General features: G+C 43.9%; 1 protein-coding gene across 1 annotated transcript in view; it reads right to left on the bottom strand.

The window, feature by feature from the left end:
* Positions 1-15,605, bottom strand: part of LOC311508742 (anoctamin-4-like) — a 48,510-nt gene that overhangs the window by 22,311 nt on the left and 10,594 nt on the right. Inside the window, exons 3-6 of the mRNA XM_084573680.1 lie at positions 10,809-11,033; positions 1,674-1,874; positions 349-497; positions 21-170 (exon numbers count right to left, since the gene is read on the bottom strand). Of these exons, the coding sequence (XP_084429806.1) occupies positions 21-170; positions 349-497; positions 1,674-1,874; positions 10,809-11,033 (725 nt within the window). The remainder of the gene's footprint in view (positions 1-20; positions 171-348; positions 498-1,673; positions 1,875-10,808; positions 11,034-15,605) is intronic.

Raw genomic sequence — 15,605 nt, 5'->3', positions numbered from 1 at the left:
AAGTTCTAAATGTTCTTTACCTCCTTCTCCATGTGTAAGCCCTCTGCACGGATGTTCCGCTCAAATATTTCCCTCTTCTCTGACTGCGAACTGGACTTCCTGTAAACCAGGATGTAATCGATGCGGCTCTTTCCATCACTGAAGCAAAGGCCACTGGACCTACTCCTCCCCTGGGGACAGGTAGACATACAGGCGGTCAGGGAATAATAGCAAGTGGCCACTAAAAAAATAACTTCCCATCTAATGTTTTTTTCATGATTCTAAAAAAAAACAGCTGCCGAGAAGCAGCTCTTATCTTTAGCTGTAATGGAAAAGGGCAATTCCTTCAGATTTAGCGGAACCACTCACCTCTGGGAGTCCCGAGTCAGACTTTGTGTTGTCGTCAAGGATGCTGCTGTGGGTGCCAGCGTTCTGCAGGGTGGAGTCGTCGTCTCTGGACGGGCTGCTGACGCCGTCCGACCTTTGCCTCTCGAGCAGCACATTAACATCCTTCACAACTGGAGAAAAAAAAATGGGTTGCAGAATGGATAAAATGGCATACCGCAGAGGAACCACGTTTTTTCTTATTCTTGTTGTGTTGTACCTAATGTATGTTGCATTGTACCCCATGAAAGTTCATCAGTACCTCAAATTTTGGTGCATTGCTGTGCTGTAACAGTGTTTCTCTGCTTGTTGCTGAGCCAGTGTACGGTCTAGGATAAAGGATTTCCCCTCGACACAGTAAAGTCTAACTACCATTGCCTGTAATTACTATAAAATGCAAACATGTTAGCGAACACGGAACAGGCTTCAAACGGCATTAGCATTTCTCAGGCATTACGTGAATATCTAACTGAAGTTTAATGTCGACATGCTTTTTAAGTCCACACCCTCAGGGAAATATACCTCTATTGGTGCTAGATGCTGAACTTCTTATTCAAAAACTAGTCGCTATCCAGGATCATTTTCTGTTTTGTGCTGAGCAGTTAGCACATTTTCTCTAAAAAGAGCTGCTAGTCAAAAAAAATCGATAAGAGTGAATTAAACTGTAAGGCTGCAGACCATAAAACCAAAACAATAAGCTAAAAGACTTCAAAATGGAAAGGGGACTTGCAGTTGGATAAAAAATACTGCCAGGAACACCTTTGTCATTCCAATATTATTACATTATCAAGCTAGAAATTGTATCTATCTGTATGAATTACTTTGTTCCCTCCCATCTCAGAAAATAAGATTTCTTTTTATACTGAATCAAGATTGATCAATATTTTCCTTTAGGAGACTCTTGCGAAGAAAACTTGTGTCTGTGTGTGATTTGCTGTGATAATATGAGTTGATGATTATTGATAACATAGCCTGCAGCCACATCCAGTACAGCAGTGTTATTGAGAGCTGAAAAGCTTTTCACGATAGAATGGGGCCTCCCAGTACATCATCTAGAATTCATTTTAACAACAACAATGCTGTAGGCTCAACTTCCTGTGGTGAAACATACTGCTCTGGGGGTTCACTGTACTAGCGGTGTTTGCACATAAATGGTTCACGGCAATCTATTCTATATGACCCTATATAAGTTTGCAACAGTGAATTCTTTGAGTGTGAGATGAAGGGTTTTCAACAACTGCCGCCCGGTACGCCTTAAAGATCACAGGGAGCTGCCCGGTACTGCGTCAAGGTGCGGTGGTGATTCTCACCCAGTGGAGGTACATCATCTTGAGTGCTGGAGTCCGGCGCTTCGGCCGAGGATTCCTCCATGATGTCTGCCTTCCAACAGGTGGGGAAGGCGAGAGGCCTGTCCGCTGCCTGGTAGTTGGAGGCCGAAGGCTGCAGCAGGACTTTGTGTCGGTGGAAGCTCCGCCGCCGGGGCTCAGACCCATGTAGAGATAAACTCACACCTTTGGGACACAGAGAACATTTTTCTCAATTCATGGAAATTTCACAATTCATGGAAGTATGAACCTAAGTAAGCCTCTGCTAGGCTGTTTCTGGGCAGCTGTGGCTCAGTAGGTCCATGAACCAGAGCGTTAGCAGTTAGCAGAAAGACACTCAACCCCAAGATACTCCCAGTGCCTTGCACTTGTGCACGTGAACAAGTGGGTAGATTTGTCATTGTGACTTTAAAGCACTTAGTGTAGCAGATAAAAAAGCGCTTTATTAATACATTTACATGAACCCTCTGCTTGCTTACACAACAAAACGTCTCCTGGACATACCAGCACATGTCCAAGTATTGACTGATCTGTACTGACCAGCCAATCCATCTATTGTGACTGATAGATTCAGGTCATGCCACTGTAGAGAGTCACAACGGGAGTGGTGAAAAGTTGCTGTGAACACAACACAAACCCGCCGTGGGGGAATCATACGGGCATACTGGTCACAGGCAGTTTGTGAAAATTCATGCAATAACTGTGTCTCAAGAACACGGTGTGCTCAACCCAGCACCTACTAACACGAAGACATCATCAGTCACACAACCAGCTGTAATCGGGACACTGACATGTTATTCTCCTGCAAAGTTTAAATGGTGAACTCCCAGAAACTGTTTTACGAGTTCCACGTCTCTGTTACTGAGAACCTTGCATGTCTAAAAGTAAACAATACGATACAATGTTCTCTCAACTAACTCACATAGACGATAAAAAACTTAGGCTACCATCCAGGCATTTATTTTGCAAACTGTAATTTGGTATACACAGTAAATTAATCCCGCTAAGACTGAAAAATGTGGGATGGAAAAAAGAAGGAATAGAGGAATCCAAAAGCAAAAAAGAAAGCACTGTAACTTTTATCTCCTTAATAAGGATTAACCTTGAAGGACCTTCAAAACACGCACACACTCTTCACAGGAACACACAAGCTAATTAGGTGTATTTGTCAACCAAGAGACGGTGTCTCTTCGGGGGCAAAACAGCTTCAATGAACTCATTTTGAACAGGTCTGTATCTCTTACTTTCAGTCCTCCGGAGAGTGGGAGGACTTCGGTGAGGACGGGAGGCCGTCCTAAAAGGTCTGCGCGCTGAATTTACGTTTGTGACAGCAGAGGTGACTCAGCCAAATGTTTTCTGCTGAGCCACGGCAAACGCGGACGGAGATAAGACACGGGGAGGCGTCGCGGCTTTTAATCAGTCCGTGAATGCAGCTAACAGAAAGACGACAAATTCTACGCTAGTGAGAAATCTGTTCTCAGCATCCCCTTTGTTTACTCACAGAGAGAGTAAACCTTTCACTATGCTCGGGTTCAGCTATCCAAACACTGGCTGCAGCCGCTAGAGACGGATGGAGATGAAGACATATCCAGCCTGAGTAGAAAGTTATGATTTATAAAGTTTGTAAGCCTTTTCTGCCAGTAAACATGTCACTGAGGTAAGTTAATGCATGTGGGGAGGTTAATTACCCTCTTCCTCCAAGAAGATTCAGAGCCCATTCTATCAAACACCCTGAATAAAACCTTTCCAGGTGACAGCCACTGGGACTCGCTTTGAAACTAAACAGCTGTGGATCCCATTACATTGTATTTCGTCACACAGCACAGACAAATACCGAGACTTTGACAGGTTCAGCTTGGGCGTCTCTTGCACCGTATCGTTCAGTGTTTCCACAGCACATTGAAGGAAGCCCCCTTCGTCTCTCAGACACTGATGGAGCAGGTCCCAACACAGTCATCCTGTTTCAGATCACTCTCTTTCAACTTCCTTAATTTGAACAATTTGTCTGCAGCGGCTCCGTCAGTTGGCAGAAGTGCAGCTCCTCCCTCCAACCGCTGGCATCAGTGATTCTGACGTAGGTCTTCATCACTGTCAGTTGCTACGTCCATCCGCAGTGCAGAGCAGGTGCCCTCTGTCTTATTATAAAGATGCTCCTCTTTCTCTCTCAACATATTATGAATGTGCCTCATGATAGTGCTGTTTGACAGATGAACAGCTCGTTGTTGGCTGGCTGTTGTTTCCTCACCTGTAGTTGAAACCATGTCAAGAATGGAAGGAAGTGATTATTTTTTTTCCCCCTCAGATACAGCGTGAGGCTTTTTACGCTGAGTGAGTTTGGAGCTTATTTTGTGGGAGAAGATTTGAGCACGGCACGGCACAGATGTTGTTTAGCAAAAGCTCTGCTGTGCATAAAGAAGAAATCAACAGGCTTTCCTTTCTGTTCAGCATGTGAAGAAATATTGACAGATGTATGATAGTTATCATATTAGAATCATTTGAATTTTTCTCTACAATCCATAATGCCCAAAATCCCAAGATTATTATTCTTACCAATTATCCTTAGAGGGTTGCTGGGGGGGCTGGATGCTATCGCAGCTGTCGAGAGGTGGGGTAAAATCTGGTCTATCACAGAACATGACGTACAATATTTAATTTATTTTTTTATTTTTTTAAATACACAGTGGTGAGGTGGTTAGCACTGATGCCTCACAGCGAGAAGGTTCCAGGTTTGAATCCATGGGCCGACTGGGCCTTTCTGTGTGGAGTTTGCATGTTCTCCCTGTGTCTGCATGGGTTCTCTCCGGGTACTCCGGCTTCCTCCCACCTTTCAAAGACATGCTTATTAGCTTCATTGGTGATTCTAAATTGGCCTTAAGTGTGAGTGTGAATGGTTGTCTGTCCCTCTGTGTTGGCCCTGCGATAGACTGGCGACCTGTCCAGGGTGTAACCCTGCCTCTCGCCCAATGACAGCTGGGATATGAAAAATATGTGTTTCCAGAAATCACGCTTTCATGTCCATTTGAGTTTTTGGTTATGACTTGCATGCGATAATCGTCTACATATTAATTATAATTTTAAGCCTCTGGTGCACCCACTTGTCCTGTTAAGGGTCGCGGGGAGGCTGGAGCCTATCCCAGCTGTCATCGGGCGAGAGGCAGGGGTACACCCTGGACAGGTCTCCAGTCTATCACAGGGCTAACACAGAGAGACAGACAACCATTCACACTCACACCTACGGCCAATTTAGAATCACCAATTAACCTAACAAGCATGTCTTTGAATGGTGGGAGGAAGCCGGAGAACCAGAGTAGGCCCAGTCAGCCCATGGATTCGAACCCGGAACCTTCTTGCTGTGAGGCAACAGTGCTAACCACCACTTCACTGTGCTGCCCCCTCTGGTGCAACACTTTTCACAAATTTTGCTAAATTCTTGGTCTGCTTTACGTTCAACTGGGACTCCTTAAAAAGAGGAACAAACAGATGTACTTTACTTCAGGCACGCTCAAGTGAGGTACGCATCAGAGAGCTAACTGGCCCAAAATCAGGAAGTGCACCGCACCTGGGAATATATGGGAATATAATGTTTCACAATGATATTGGATGTTGACCAGAAATGTTGTCAGACAGAAACATCCAAAATCAATGAGACAGAAATCATCACTGTTGTCCTTCTCTGAACTTTCAGCAGCAAGATGAAGTAGTGCTCCATCGAAAAGTTAGTTCTAGGAACTGGATGGATAGGATTTGGCACACATTTTTACAGTGTACACTAAGGATATCAGCCAGTTTTAACCATCTTTCCCACTCTCTTATCCCCCTTTCAGTGTCTATGGCTTTCTAGATGCTTTTACAAACAAGAGGACTTCACCTCCCTTTATCCAAGACACTCGGCGACCCCATTTCCTCACACTACTAACTAACACCAGCCGTCTCATTAATGGAAGGGAGAATTGCTTACTATAAATATTGGCTCTCGGAGGACTGAGAAACCACATATTAGCCTACATCATGCCACTGTGGAGAGACAGTGGCCAGTCAAGCAACGTATCCATTAAACTTTAACGGCTTTATGGTACAGTACATCTGTAACTCAAGCCACAACTGAGGTCATGCGGTACACAAGTGGAGGCACAGAGACAAGTCAGTTGCAGTAAATAGTGTTTCATTTGCCTTTCCCTCCCTTTCCTTTTCCTTCTTAAGAACACTAAGACAGAATTCAGAAGATCTCTGTTCACTAGAACTATCAGAAAGAAATAGTGTGCCCACCAGACTAGTATTTTTCTCTGCTCTCTGATTTTCTCAGAAATTACCAATATCTTCCCTGATCCCTTTGTTCTGTAGACCCTGACTATCTTACACTTGCTGCATTGTCCATATTTCAAAAAGACCCACAGAGTGGTAGGACTTCTCCACTAAAATAATTTGATCCCATTGTGTCAGTTTCAGAGGCCTTATCTCCTTTCATGTACAGTATGGTGGATCTATAATTTAGACTTACCAGCTTGATAGTGTTGATTCTGGATCTCCAGTATTTGGAGCAAGTAGCTCATGAAATTTAATGCGTGCAGAAGTAAGTAGGCTGCGCCTGTTATTTCAGTGTATCAGATACATATTTAATTCACTTTAATTCCAATCTTATGCTGCTCCTCTCTTTCAGGGCCATGTTTCTGCCTTCTCAGGCAACAAAAGCTAATGACAGATCTGATATACATTGCTGGAAGTGGTTCCTAGGCCTCGTTCAGACTTTGCATCAACATCTGTGCCTAGGAAATTAGTAACAATTGACCACCTTAAAGTACAGGTGTGAACACACCTTGGACGCATGTGAGAGATCTGATCTCAGACCACATTTGAAGGTGGTCTGGGAAGTATTTGACCTTTTTCCTAGTGTGAATACAGAATGCATCCTGGGTCACATTAAGCCTTATGGAGTTAAGTTACGTACTTCCTCTATAACAACCAGAGTTCTTTTTTTTTTATTTACTACTGGAGATTCAGTGCCTCAGAAAGCACAGATTACGGTGCATGTGGAAGGTTTTAGGGTTTGAGTTATGATCTGAACTGTGTGCAGGTCTCTAAAATACCGTCAGTCATAACTGTGATTGAGGAAGACTTCATAGCTTGTTCCAAAATATTTACCACGTCCCCATGTTTTGAGACAAAGCCAACAAGTAGCTGTTTGTGGTTCTGAAACAGTGGTAGCGATCCATCAGAGATGACCTCTGTTACAACAATCTACTGCATGGCATGCAGAGTGTGAAACCGAGATTGGCTCTCAAATGCTGGATGGGGACGCGTGTGGAAAAGCACTTTAATACCAGGTTAGACCACAAGCACTTAAAGCTGGCCACTTGCGTTCGCATTGCCCTTGTTGGATGCTAATGCAACAGGGAATAGGGACTTGGTAACTTATACTATAAATGCTGTCCCTAAATGATCTGAAATAATCCGGATCCTATATAATATCCTATAATAATCCTGTTCCACCAAGTTTATCAAGAAAACGTGTCAGTGTGTCTGATATATCAATAAATTTAGAAGCCTCAAGTACGGTATCCTCCAAGACCATCTTGACTGCCCTGGTGCCTGCTGCCACTGCTGCCTGGACGAAATGGCAGCATACATTTCTTCAAAGTAAACTCCGTTCACTTTTGTATTGTGAGATGAAGCAGTGTTGTGTTGTCCACGTTTCATGGTTCAGACAGAACCAAGCAATAACCCCAGTAAAATGGAACCAAAGCGGAAGCGCTACAAATTGCAGTTCCTTGGTTGACCACTTGATGAACTGTTGATCAGTTCTTATCAGAACATGAGTTCAGAAAGTGAGAACAGTTTTTCAAAGTTATTTTGTTGGCAATATCTTTTACAGCAGATGTGATAGTGGACTCAGCCAACAAATGCATCTCCTCAGTGCTCAGATGATGAGTACGCTCGCGTCATTGTTAGTCTCTGATTTGGTTGACCCAGCAGATTGTTGCCGGAGCATAATCAGTCCCAAACGGAGTGGTTCCATAGGAATTTTCCACGAAAATGTGTAGGTGGGTGAGTTGGTCTGGCTTCTGGCTTGAAATTTTAAATTGCTGCAGTATGGTTGTATGGGGGTGAATGTTTATGTAACTCATGCGTTTTCATTATATCGACTTGGAGTTATGTATAATTTGTGTCACAAGTTGCTAGCTGTCTTCCTCAGCTCAACTTACGTGCCACCTTTTTGCCCGTGCTTGGTCTGGCTAGGAATCAGGTGGAGCCCGGCACTAAGATGGCAACAGCCAGAACCACCACACTGAGGTTCTTAACCACTAACTTCTGGGTGACAGCACTGAAGCTTTGTCCATCTTTATACACAGCCAATGGACACTGTCATAATTTGCCAGCTCCAATTATACTTTAGGGACCTGTTACATACAACAGCTCGCGCTCTCTTCCCTTGTTCCCCCGTCTTCCTGCATGAATGTTTTTCTGAGAATGATGCAATGCAAACTCATCGGGGTGGGGAAAGCTGACGCAAAAACATAGCCGTGTGGGGTCAAAGCGATTCAAGTAGAATGTATTTCTAAAATAGACGGCGATGTGATGCAAAAAGAAAGAGTACATGTTGCAGCAATTGTTGAATATAGAGAGACATGTACTCTCGTTCTCCCAGTCTAGGCGTCTGTGTGTGCAGCTGATGCACAAACAAACGACACAAATACATTTTTAACAGGAAGCTGATTCTAAAATTTAGACTTTAAATAGCTCATTAAGCAAATTTCAGACTAAAGACCCCACAGAGTTGCATCATGGGTAGTGCAGAAAGTCAGGATGTCTGCCTACCATAACACAACCTGCAGAATAAATTACTCCTGCACTTGTCCTGCAATGCCCCCACTGTACGTAGGCAACAGGATATCATACGTACAATGACACTGGATGCATGTTGTCGTTTACAAAATTCTCTTTCGTGCTTTCATATCCTATAATCTTAGCTAAGTTGGCTTGCGTAACACAACCCGACCTGGGGATATTAGCTCGCACTGAGAGGAGAATAAAAGATTTGCAGGAGTAAAAGGGAAGAAGAAAGGAGATGGTGGGGGCGTGTGATGTTTTTCCAAGTGGATCGGGTGTCAGTGACTCGTGTGTGGAGGGATCGTTCGTTCCGCCTGGATGCACCCATCATGCCCTGGGGCGCATGTTCTCCCCTGACGGCCAGGGGATGGAGATTTGGGCGCCTGTCGACCTGCCGCTGGTGCCCGGGCGACACGGTCAATGCAGACACATGCTCCTCACACAGTCATGCGCTGATGCATTATGGAGGATGCAGAAGTATGGAGAAAAAAATAAATAAAAAAAAGAATGTAGAATTACATTCCGGTGACCGGTCGAGAGCTCGGACAAAGTGTGTGTGAAGGTCAAATGCTTGTATGGTCACAGGGAACTGCATGTGAGAGATGAAGCAGTGTAAAGGGGAGTGTGAGTAGGACACAGCAACACATCAGAGAGAGAGAGAGAGAGAGAGAAAGAGAGAGTGAGAGAGGGAGAGAGAGAGAGTGAGAGAGAGAGAGAGAGAGAGAGCGAGCACTGCAGCAATAAAACATCCACTCTGGAGTACAAGCTGCCTTCGCTTCAAGACAACTTGATGACACTCACCGCGTGAAGGTGGGCTGAGGTAGAGAGGCAGGTTCACCCCTCAGAGGGGAAGAGAGGGGGGGCTTCCCAGCCAAGGCGCCGCAAATGCCACAACAGCCTGACGACCAAAGCACATGCACACACGGACACGCACGCACTCCCAGCGATCACCCCTTCTCCCCTTCCCGCCCCAGCGTGCAGCTGACCTCGCTGAGGGAAACGAGCAGACGCGACGCCCCACGAGGAAAAACAGCATCCCCACTTTCTTCCCTCTTTAACCCTCACTCCTCATCACTGCATCAGTCGACCCGGCACCACTCCACACACACACCAAACAACGCGCTCACGCGGATCTGTCATGACGAGGAGTAGAAATCTGCCAGCCGAGAAAGCTCGCAAAAGCTGTCAAAGATCCTCTCTGAGGGGGGGGGGAAAAAAAACACAAGCATGAGCAGGATGTTTACAGTGTGGGAGCGAGAGAGAGAGAGAGGGGAAGAGAGAGAGAGAGAGAGAGAAGCAGAGAGAGAAACAGAGAGAGGAGGTGTGTGCCACTCATCCGCAATCTTAATCAGGCTTTCCGGGCAGCCAATCAGAGGTGAAGCTGCTCTGGCAGCGGCCAATCAGAAAAAAGGGCTGGCTGTGTCGGTGTTGCTGCCTCCCAAAACAATGACAGTTGGCACTGGTGGCAGTGTCATGTGTACCTCTGATGGAGAGTCAAGGGCACGCACACACAAGCACACACATGCACACACAAGCACACACATGCACACACATGCACTTACTAAAAGGTTGATATTAAAGGATGGGTCCATAAGTCTATCCTGAAACAATAATATTCATCATTATCAAGCTGTAAGCAAATTAAAGGTGCACCAACCAGTATTACTATTTCATATCTTTTAGATTAATGCATGCATACATACAGTATATTATACAATATAAATATACAGAATTTTTAAAATTCCACAATTGATGCTAACAAATATAGCAAAGACATGCTAATCCTTAAGCAAAATCATTAAGTGACACAAAAACAGATGTGCAAGAGGGATAAAACCATGCACGGGACAGCCGTATTGGGGACAGTTTAAACTCCTCACACCACGCTAAGCCGGTGTTTCCAGATGTGCTGTGCGGGCTCTTCAAGCAAGAAAACGGGCGAGGAATCAACTGGCAGAAATCAACGGGACTCAGACGCCAAGCGGCTAACCCGTGCACAAAAACACAGGGACTATTTCTGCATCTGGATTTGGTGGCTCGGTCGCAATCTCTTTAATGTAGAGGAGCTCAATCAGATTACTATCCATCACGCAATCCCACCAGGGACGTGTATGATCCCAAATTCCTTCCGAAGGATGGCCATGACTCGAGAAATACACCCAACAGAACCGTGATCTCATCATTGCAGAGCCAGTGTGAGATAAAATTTGGAGCTGCTGACTGCTGCACAACACATACAAACCTGTCCTAAGAAGTGTTCCGCTAACTGAACGTTTGTCATAGAATCTGACGTACTCGTGCTGCTGTCGCACAGCGTCTCCTGGCTGGCGCTGCAGGTGGGCAGCGGGGTGATGGACAGTGAGGCCGGGCAGGACACCGGCTCGAGGAGCTCGCTGATGGGGGGGACGCCGGAGGCCTCGGAGTGAACGCAGTCCGGGCTAGGGAGGTCATGGCCGCCTTCCGGGAAGGGGCTGTTCCAGTGGGAGAACCCAATGGCCACCTGACCCCCGAGGTCAAACCCTGCCAAACACAACAAAGGCAAATGATGAGAATATAAATAACAACACACATTATGATGTAAGATGACAGTGAAAAACATATTCATCAAAAAAAAATAAACTTTAATATCAGGAGTTCTGACCTCTGGACTGGCTTTTTTTTTATGCTGGAACATAAATGAACTAACTGAAGTACCACCGTTATCTCCTTAGCAATGTCGCCCCCTAGTGGTAAAAGCTGTTGACATCAATAAAACATCCAACTTCTGCAGTCATCAGACATTACTCAGCATCTCACTGTGTCTTGCAGCCACAAACAAAGGCATTTATGAAGAGCAGGGGATGTCAATTTCTTCTAACTAATCAGATTCACATGACAACACATCCACACTGAAAAGCATAAAGCATATTCTTAAACTGTCCTTCCATAGGTGAATATAAATAAAATATACTACAACCAGTAAGGAATACAGAAACGCCACAGGTTAAATAACACTAAAATGATCACTTTATTCGATTTCTAATTAAATCAGTTATTTTTTCAGGTGGCAGTTCGGAGGCACCAGAAGCTTCCCCCCATGTTGCAAAAAACTGCCCCAGTCATCCCCCCGGCTTGACGAAGACCCGCAGACTGCTGAACCAGCTCGGCTCGCCTCCGGCCTTCGATTTCTCCTCAGCCGGCTTTCCTCTCCGTTTCCCAAGGCCTCCGAGACTAGTGACCCGGCTCAGTTTGTCTCTGGGCTGCCAGATGTCTGATCCGACCGTGTCTGGCAGGTGGACGGGCCAAACGTGGCTGCCAGGTTTTTCTTCTTTGTTTCGTTCCTCTATATTTTACGTCAGACATTTGTGCCAAAATTGTCGTGACTCTTAGTGTATTTTCAGTAGATTCTCAATTTCTCTAAGCAATTGTTTGCCATGAATTTAACAGTCTTGGCAATGTTCTTTTGACTAAATAAAATAACCTGAAACATGTGGCAAATATCGAGTATTGTCGTGCCAGGGTTTACATTATAGGCTGTTGGGTAAAGATTAAAAGAAACAACATTAAATTTTTATTTAAACAAAGTTTGAAATAACTATTGCTACGGCTTATTGTTTCGGTTTCATGGACTACGTCGTTAATCATTGTATTTAGTTTAACAATTTTAACAATCGTCTTTCCAAATGAAGAAATATAATGCTGCTTTTGGCAAAAAAAGCAAAATAAATTGGTGGAAATGATCTGCCCTACACCAGATGACAGACCGAGCTAGCTGCTGGACAGTTGGACAGTGAATGGTGGAGAGCAGAGCTAAAAAAAAAAAGAGCTAAAGGGTCATATCAGTATAATGTGTGCTAGTAGAAGTGCTGTATTTTGAATGTTCAGTGCAACGTTGTTTGCAGCAGCATGGGAAATACTGAGTGACAGATCATGGTCATCATTCAAATTAAGGTTTAGTTACATAGTGTTTCTATGCCTTATACAAGCATACTTAATGGGGAACTACTGTTTTTTTACAACCTGGACCTTATTTCCGGCATAAAATACGATCGTTTACTCACCCATATAATTTTGGTGTCATTTGGACGATGTTAAGCTCCGTGTATATTCATATAGTGGGAGTGACTGGGGCACCGAAACGAAGCCTCTAAATAACACATTATCTGCCGCGAAACTCGTTCATTTCACCAATATTTTGTTATGATACGCTAGTGCTATTCCCCGTTGAGTCCGGAGTTACCTGTTATCTATTCGCGGACGTGCAGCGGTTTGTTGTTCTTTGGCCAGCTGTTCCTCTCTCTGCCTCCGCATCCTCCTTTCAATGAGCGCCTCAGAACGGTAAGGACGTCCATCATAAACAAAGTCGTCGTCCACAACCACAGAATTGGAAAAATATTCAGCCATGTTGCAAAAAACTGCCCCAGTCACTCCCGCTATATGGATACACACGGATCTAAATATCGTCGGAATGACTCCAAATGACAACAAAGTTATATGGGTGAGTAAACGATCGTATTTTATGCCAAGTATAAGATCCAGGTTGTAAAAAAAACAGTAGGGCCCCTTTAAACTGCCTTTACCGTGTACGGACTAGTTGATTTTGGGTAACACTCTTATGTGATGCTTTAGTATGTATTTGAGCTCTGGGCAGACCAGGCTTCCCATTTCCTTCTGTTTCCAGACTTTCTGCAAAGCTACACCTAGCCATCTCTTCTGGCTCTGCCTCTACACCTAATGCATAAACACGAGAGCTGTATCAGTCAGTCTCCTCTAACTCTGCAAGAAAGAGAAATTACTTTATTTCTCCAATTGTTAAATCATTTCCTTAAGTAATTTAAGCACTATTATAAATGCACAGACAGACATTAGGCATCATGACATTTGTTGTATCTTTTAAATGGAACCTTAGCATCAGTATTGTGAATTACTGTGTGCATAGTTTACTGTGATAAAACAGTAAAACATGCACATGCATTTTCCAGTTTCTCTAAAACTGTTACAGTTATGTGTGGAAGTCAAACATCAAGTGCGGCCTGACATTACCGAAACATACAGAACACCATACTGTGATTATTCTGGGTTTTTTTTTGTTTTTCTTTTCTGCTGATAAGTCACACACTGATGTTTCGTAACACACCGGGAGGGACAGGTGGGACCAGGGAACACTCGCCACCCACCTCCACCTCCTGATTTCCTGTAAAACACAATGCGCAGCACTTTTCGGATGTACATCAGCAATGAACAAACACAGCCAGATCAATAGCAGAGAAGTGGAATGCCTGGCAGTCTCTGAGCCTCCCCTGCTCGCTCCTTGCACAGCACATTCGGCCCGAGGATAAATTTTGATGAGGAGGGCCGGGGTAAATCTAAGCTATACTGTACATCTCGTCTCAGCTGTTTCAGAGCCTTGAATCGTAGGAGATTCTAAAGGGGTTCTCACATCATGGCGTACAACCGCCTCAGGCTGGCCGTCCCCAAAATAATGTTTGTGCACAAGTCAGCACTTGTAACAACTAGAGCAGTGAGAACATCTGAGTGTGTCTGCGGGCAGTTTGTCACGTACAATACCTTTTGACAAGAAAAACCTAAGCGCACTCTTGGAAATTATAGGAGGGAAATTATTTGGTGGGTGTTAAAAACAAAATTAGTCAAGGAGAACAGTAAATAACTGCAATACTTTATAATCTTTACAGTAGAGTCTTTGACAGTACTGTGACAGTTTAATTTTGTTGTATCGATTAACAAAAGACTTGGTGCAGTGGGGAAAAAAAAAGAAACTATGAGGAACACGAGAGAATAAGTGAGCATTTTAGAGCAGAATTACATCCATATTACACATAAAGTAATTTTGGATTCTTTATATCACATCATTGATATGTAAATTCTAGTTTTACTCATTAACACGTGGCCTATTTGAAGACATGATATGAAAAACGGGGCAGTCAAGATACATACAATTTGTCATGGAGAGTTTATATTACTGACCTCTCTAAGAAGGCGGTGAAAATAGCAGGAATGATTGGATGAATTATATCACATAGGCTACACAGTTGTACTGCTGACCAGCGTGGGGTAATGGATTCAGAAAGATCCACAGAGTCTGCTGATTGCCTCAAACTGGGCAATGAGACTGACTCTGAGATCTCAGGTTGAAGTAAGAGTGACTTGCACTTCACAATGAGGTGGAAAAACTAATATAGTGTGAACGTGTGCAATACCACTTGAAAGATAATCCTATAAGATTATCTTATTTTATAGGATTGTCTTAAAAGTTTTTGCAACATTCACACGTTTCTACATTTCTGCACAAAAGATAATTAAAACTGATTTTCACACAAATCTGGCATGATTTAATTAACTTGTAATCCGAGAGGCGCACTCACTCTTGCAACTCACGGATATGTAATATTGGTGTATTTCCAAAATAAACGAATACACAGGTATGATATTTTTCTTTAGTTGTTGTTATTGCTGCACGTGGGGGTGGGGTCACGTCAGATAAAACAAGGGTTTGCACACTTTTGCAATTGAGTTTTGCTTAACTGAGTTCTCTTTCTCTACTTTCACAACCTGTGTGAAAATCTGCTGAGTCATTTTTATGCAGAGATGAAGGGCGCTAAAACCTTTAAGTGGCACTGTAGGTGTGTGTGTGTGCACTATAGATACAGTTAGATCCATATATGCTTAAGACACTGACACAATTTCTGTTATTGCGTTACAGTTATACGAGGAAAATGGCCTTAAAGTGCAGACTCTGAGCTTTCATTTGAGTTTGGGTATTCTCATCCACTCTCGTCCCTCCACTTCAGAATTCTTCAGGCTGCCTCCGTCTTCAACCACATCATAAATAAACACTAGTAATCCAGTGCCCTTGGAAGACATGCATACCCATGACACCACCCTGCCTCCGCAACGGTTTGCAGGTGATGCTGCATGCTTCTGGACCATGAGTTGTTTCAAACCATCTTTCTAAACTATTTCTACCTGCCATTCTGGTTCAGGCTGATCTTAGCTGAATTAGTTCAATGAATGTTGTTCCAGAACTGCTCTGGTCATTTTATACTTAAGGCTTATGCATGTTTGCAACTTGTGGTGAACCTTCAGTATGTTGTG

Source organism: Chelon labrosus (genome assembly GCF_963514085.1).
Source record: "Chelon labrosus genome assembly, chromosome: 23".
Classification (NCBI taxonomy): domain Eukaryota; kingdom Metazoa; phylum Chordata; class Actinopteri; order Mugiliformes; family Mugilidae; genus Chelon; species Chelon labrosus.
This window is presented reverse-complemented; position numbering and strand designations above follow the sequence as displayed.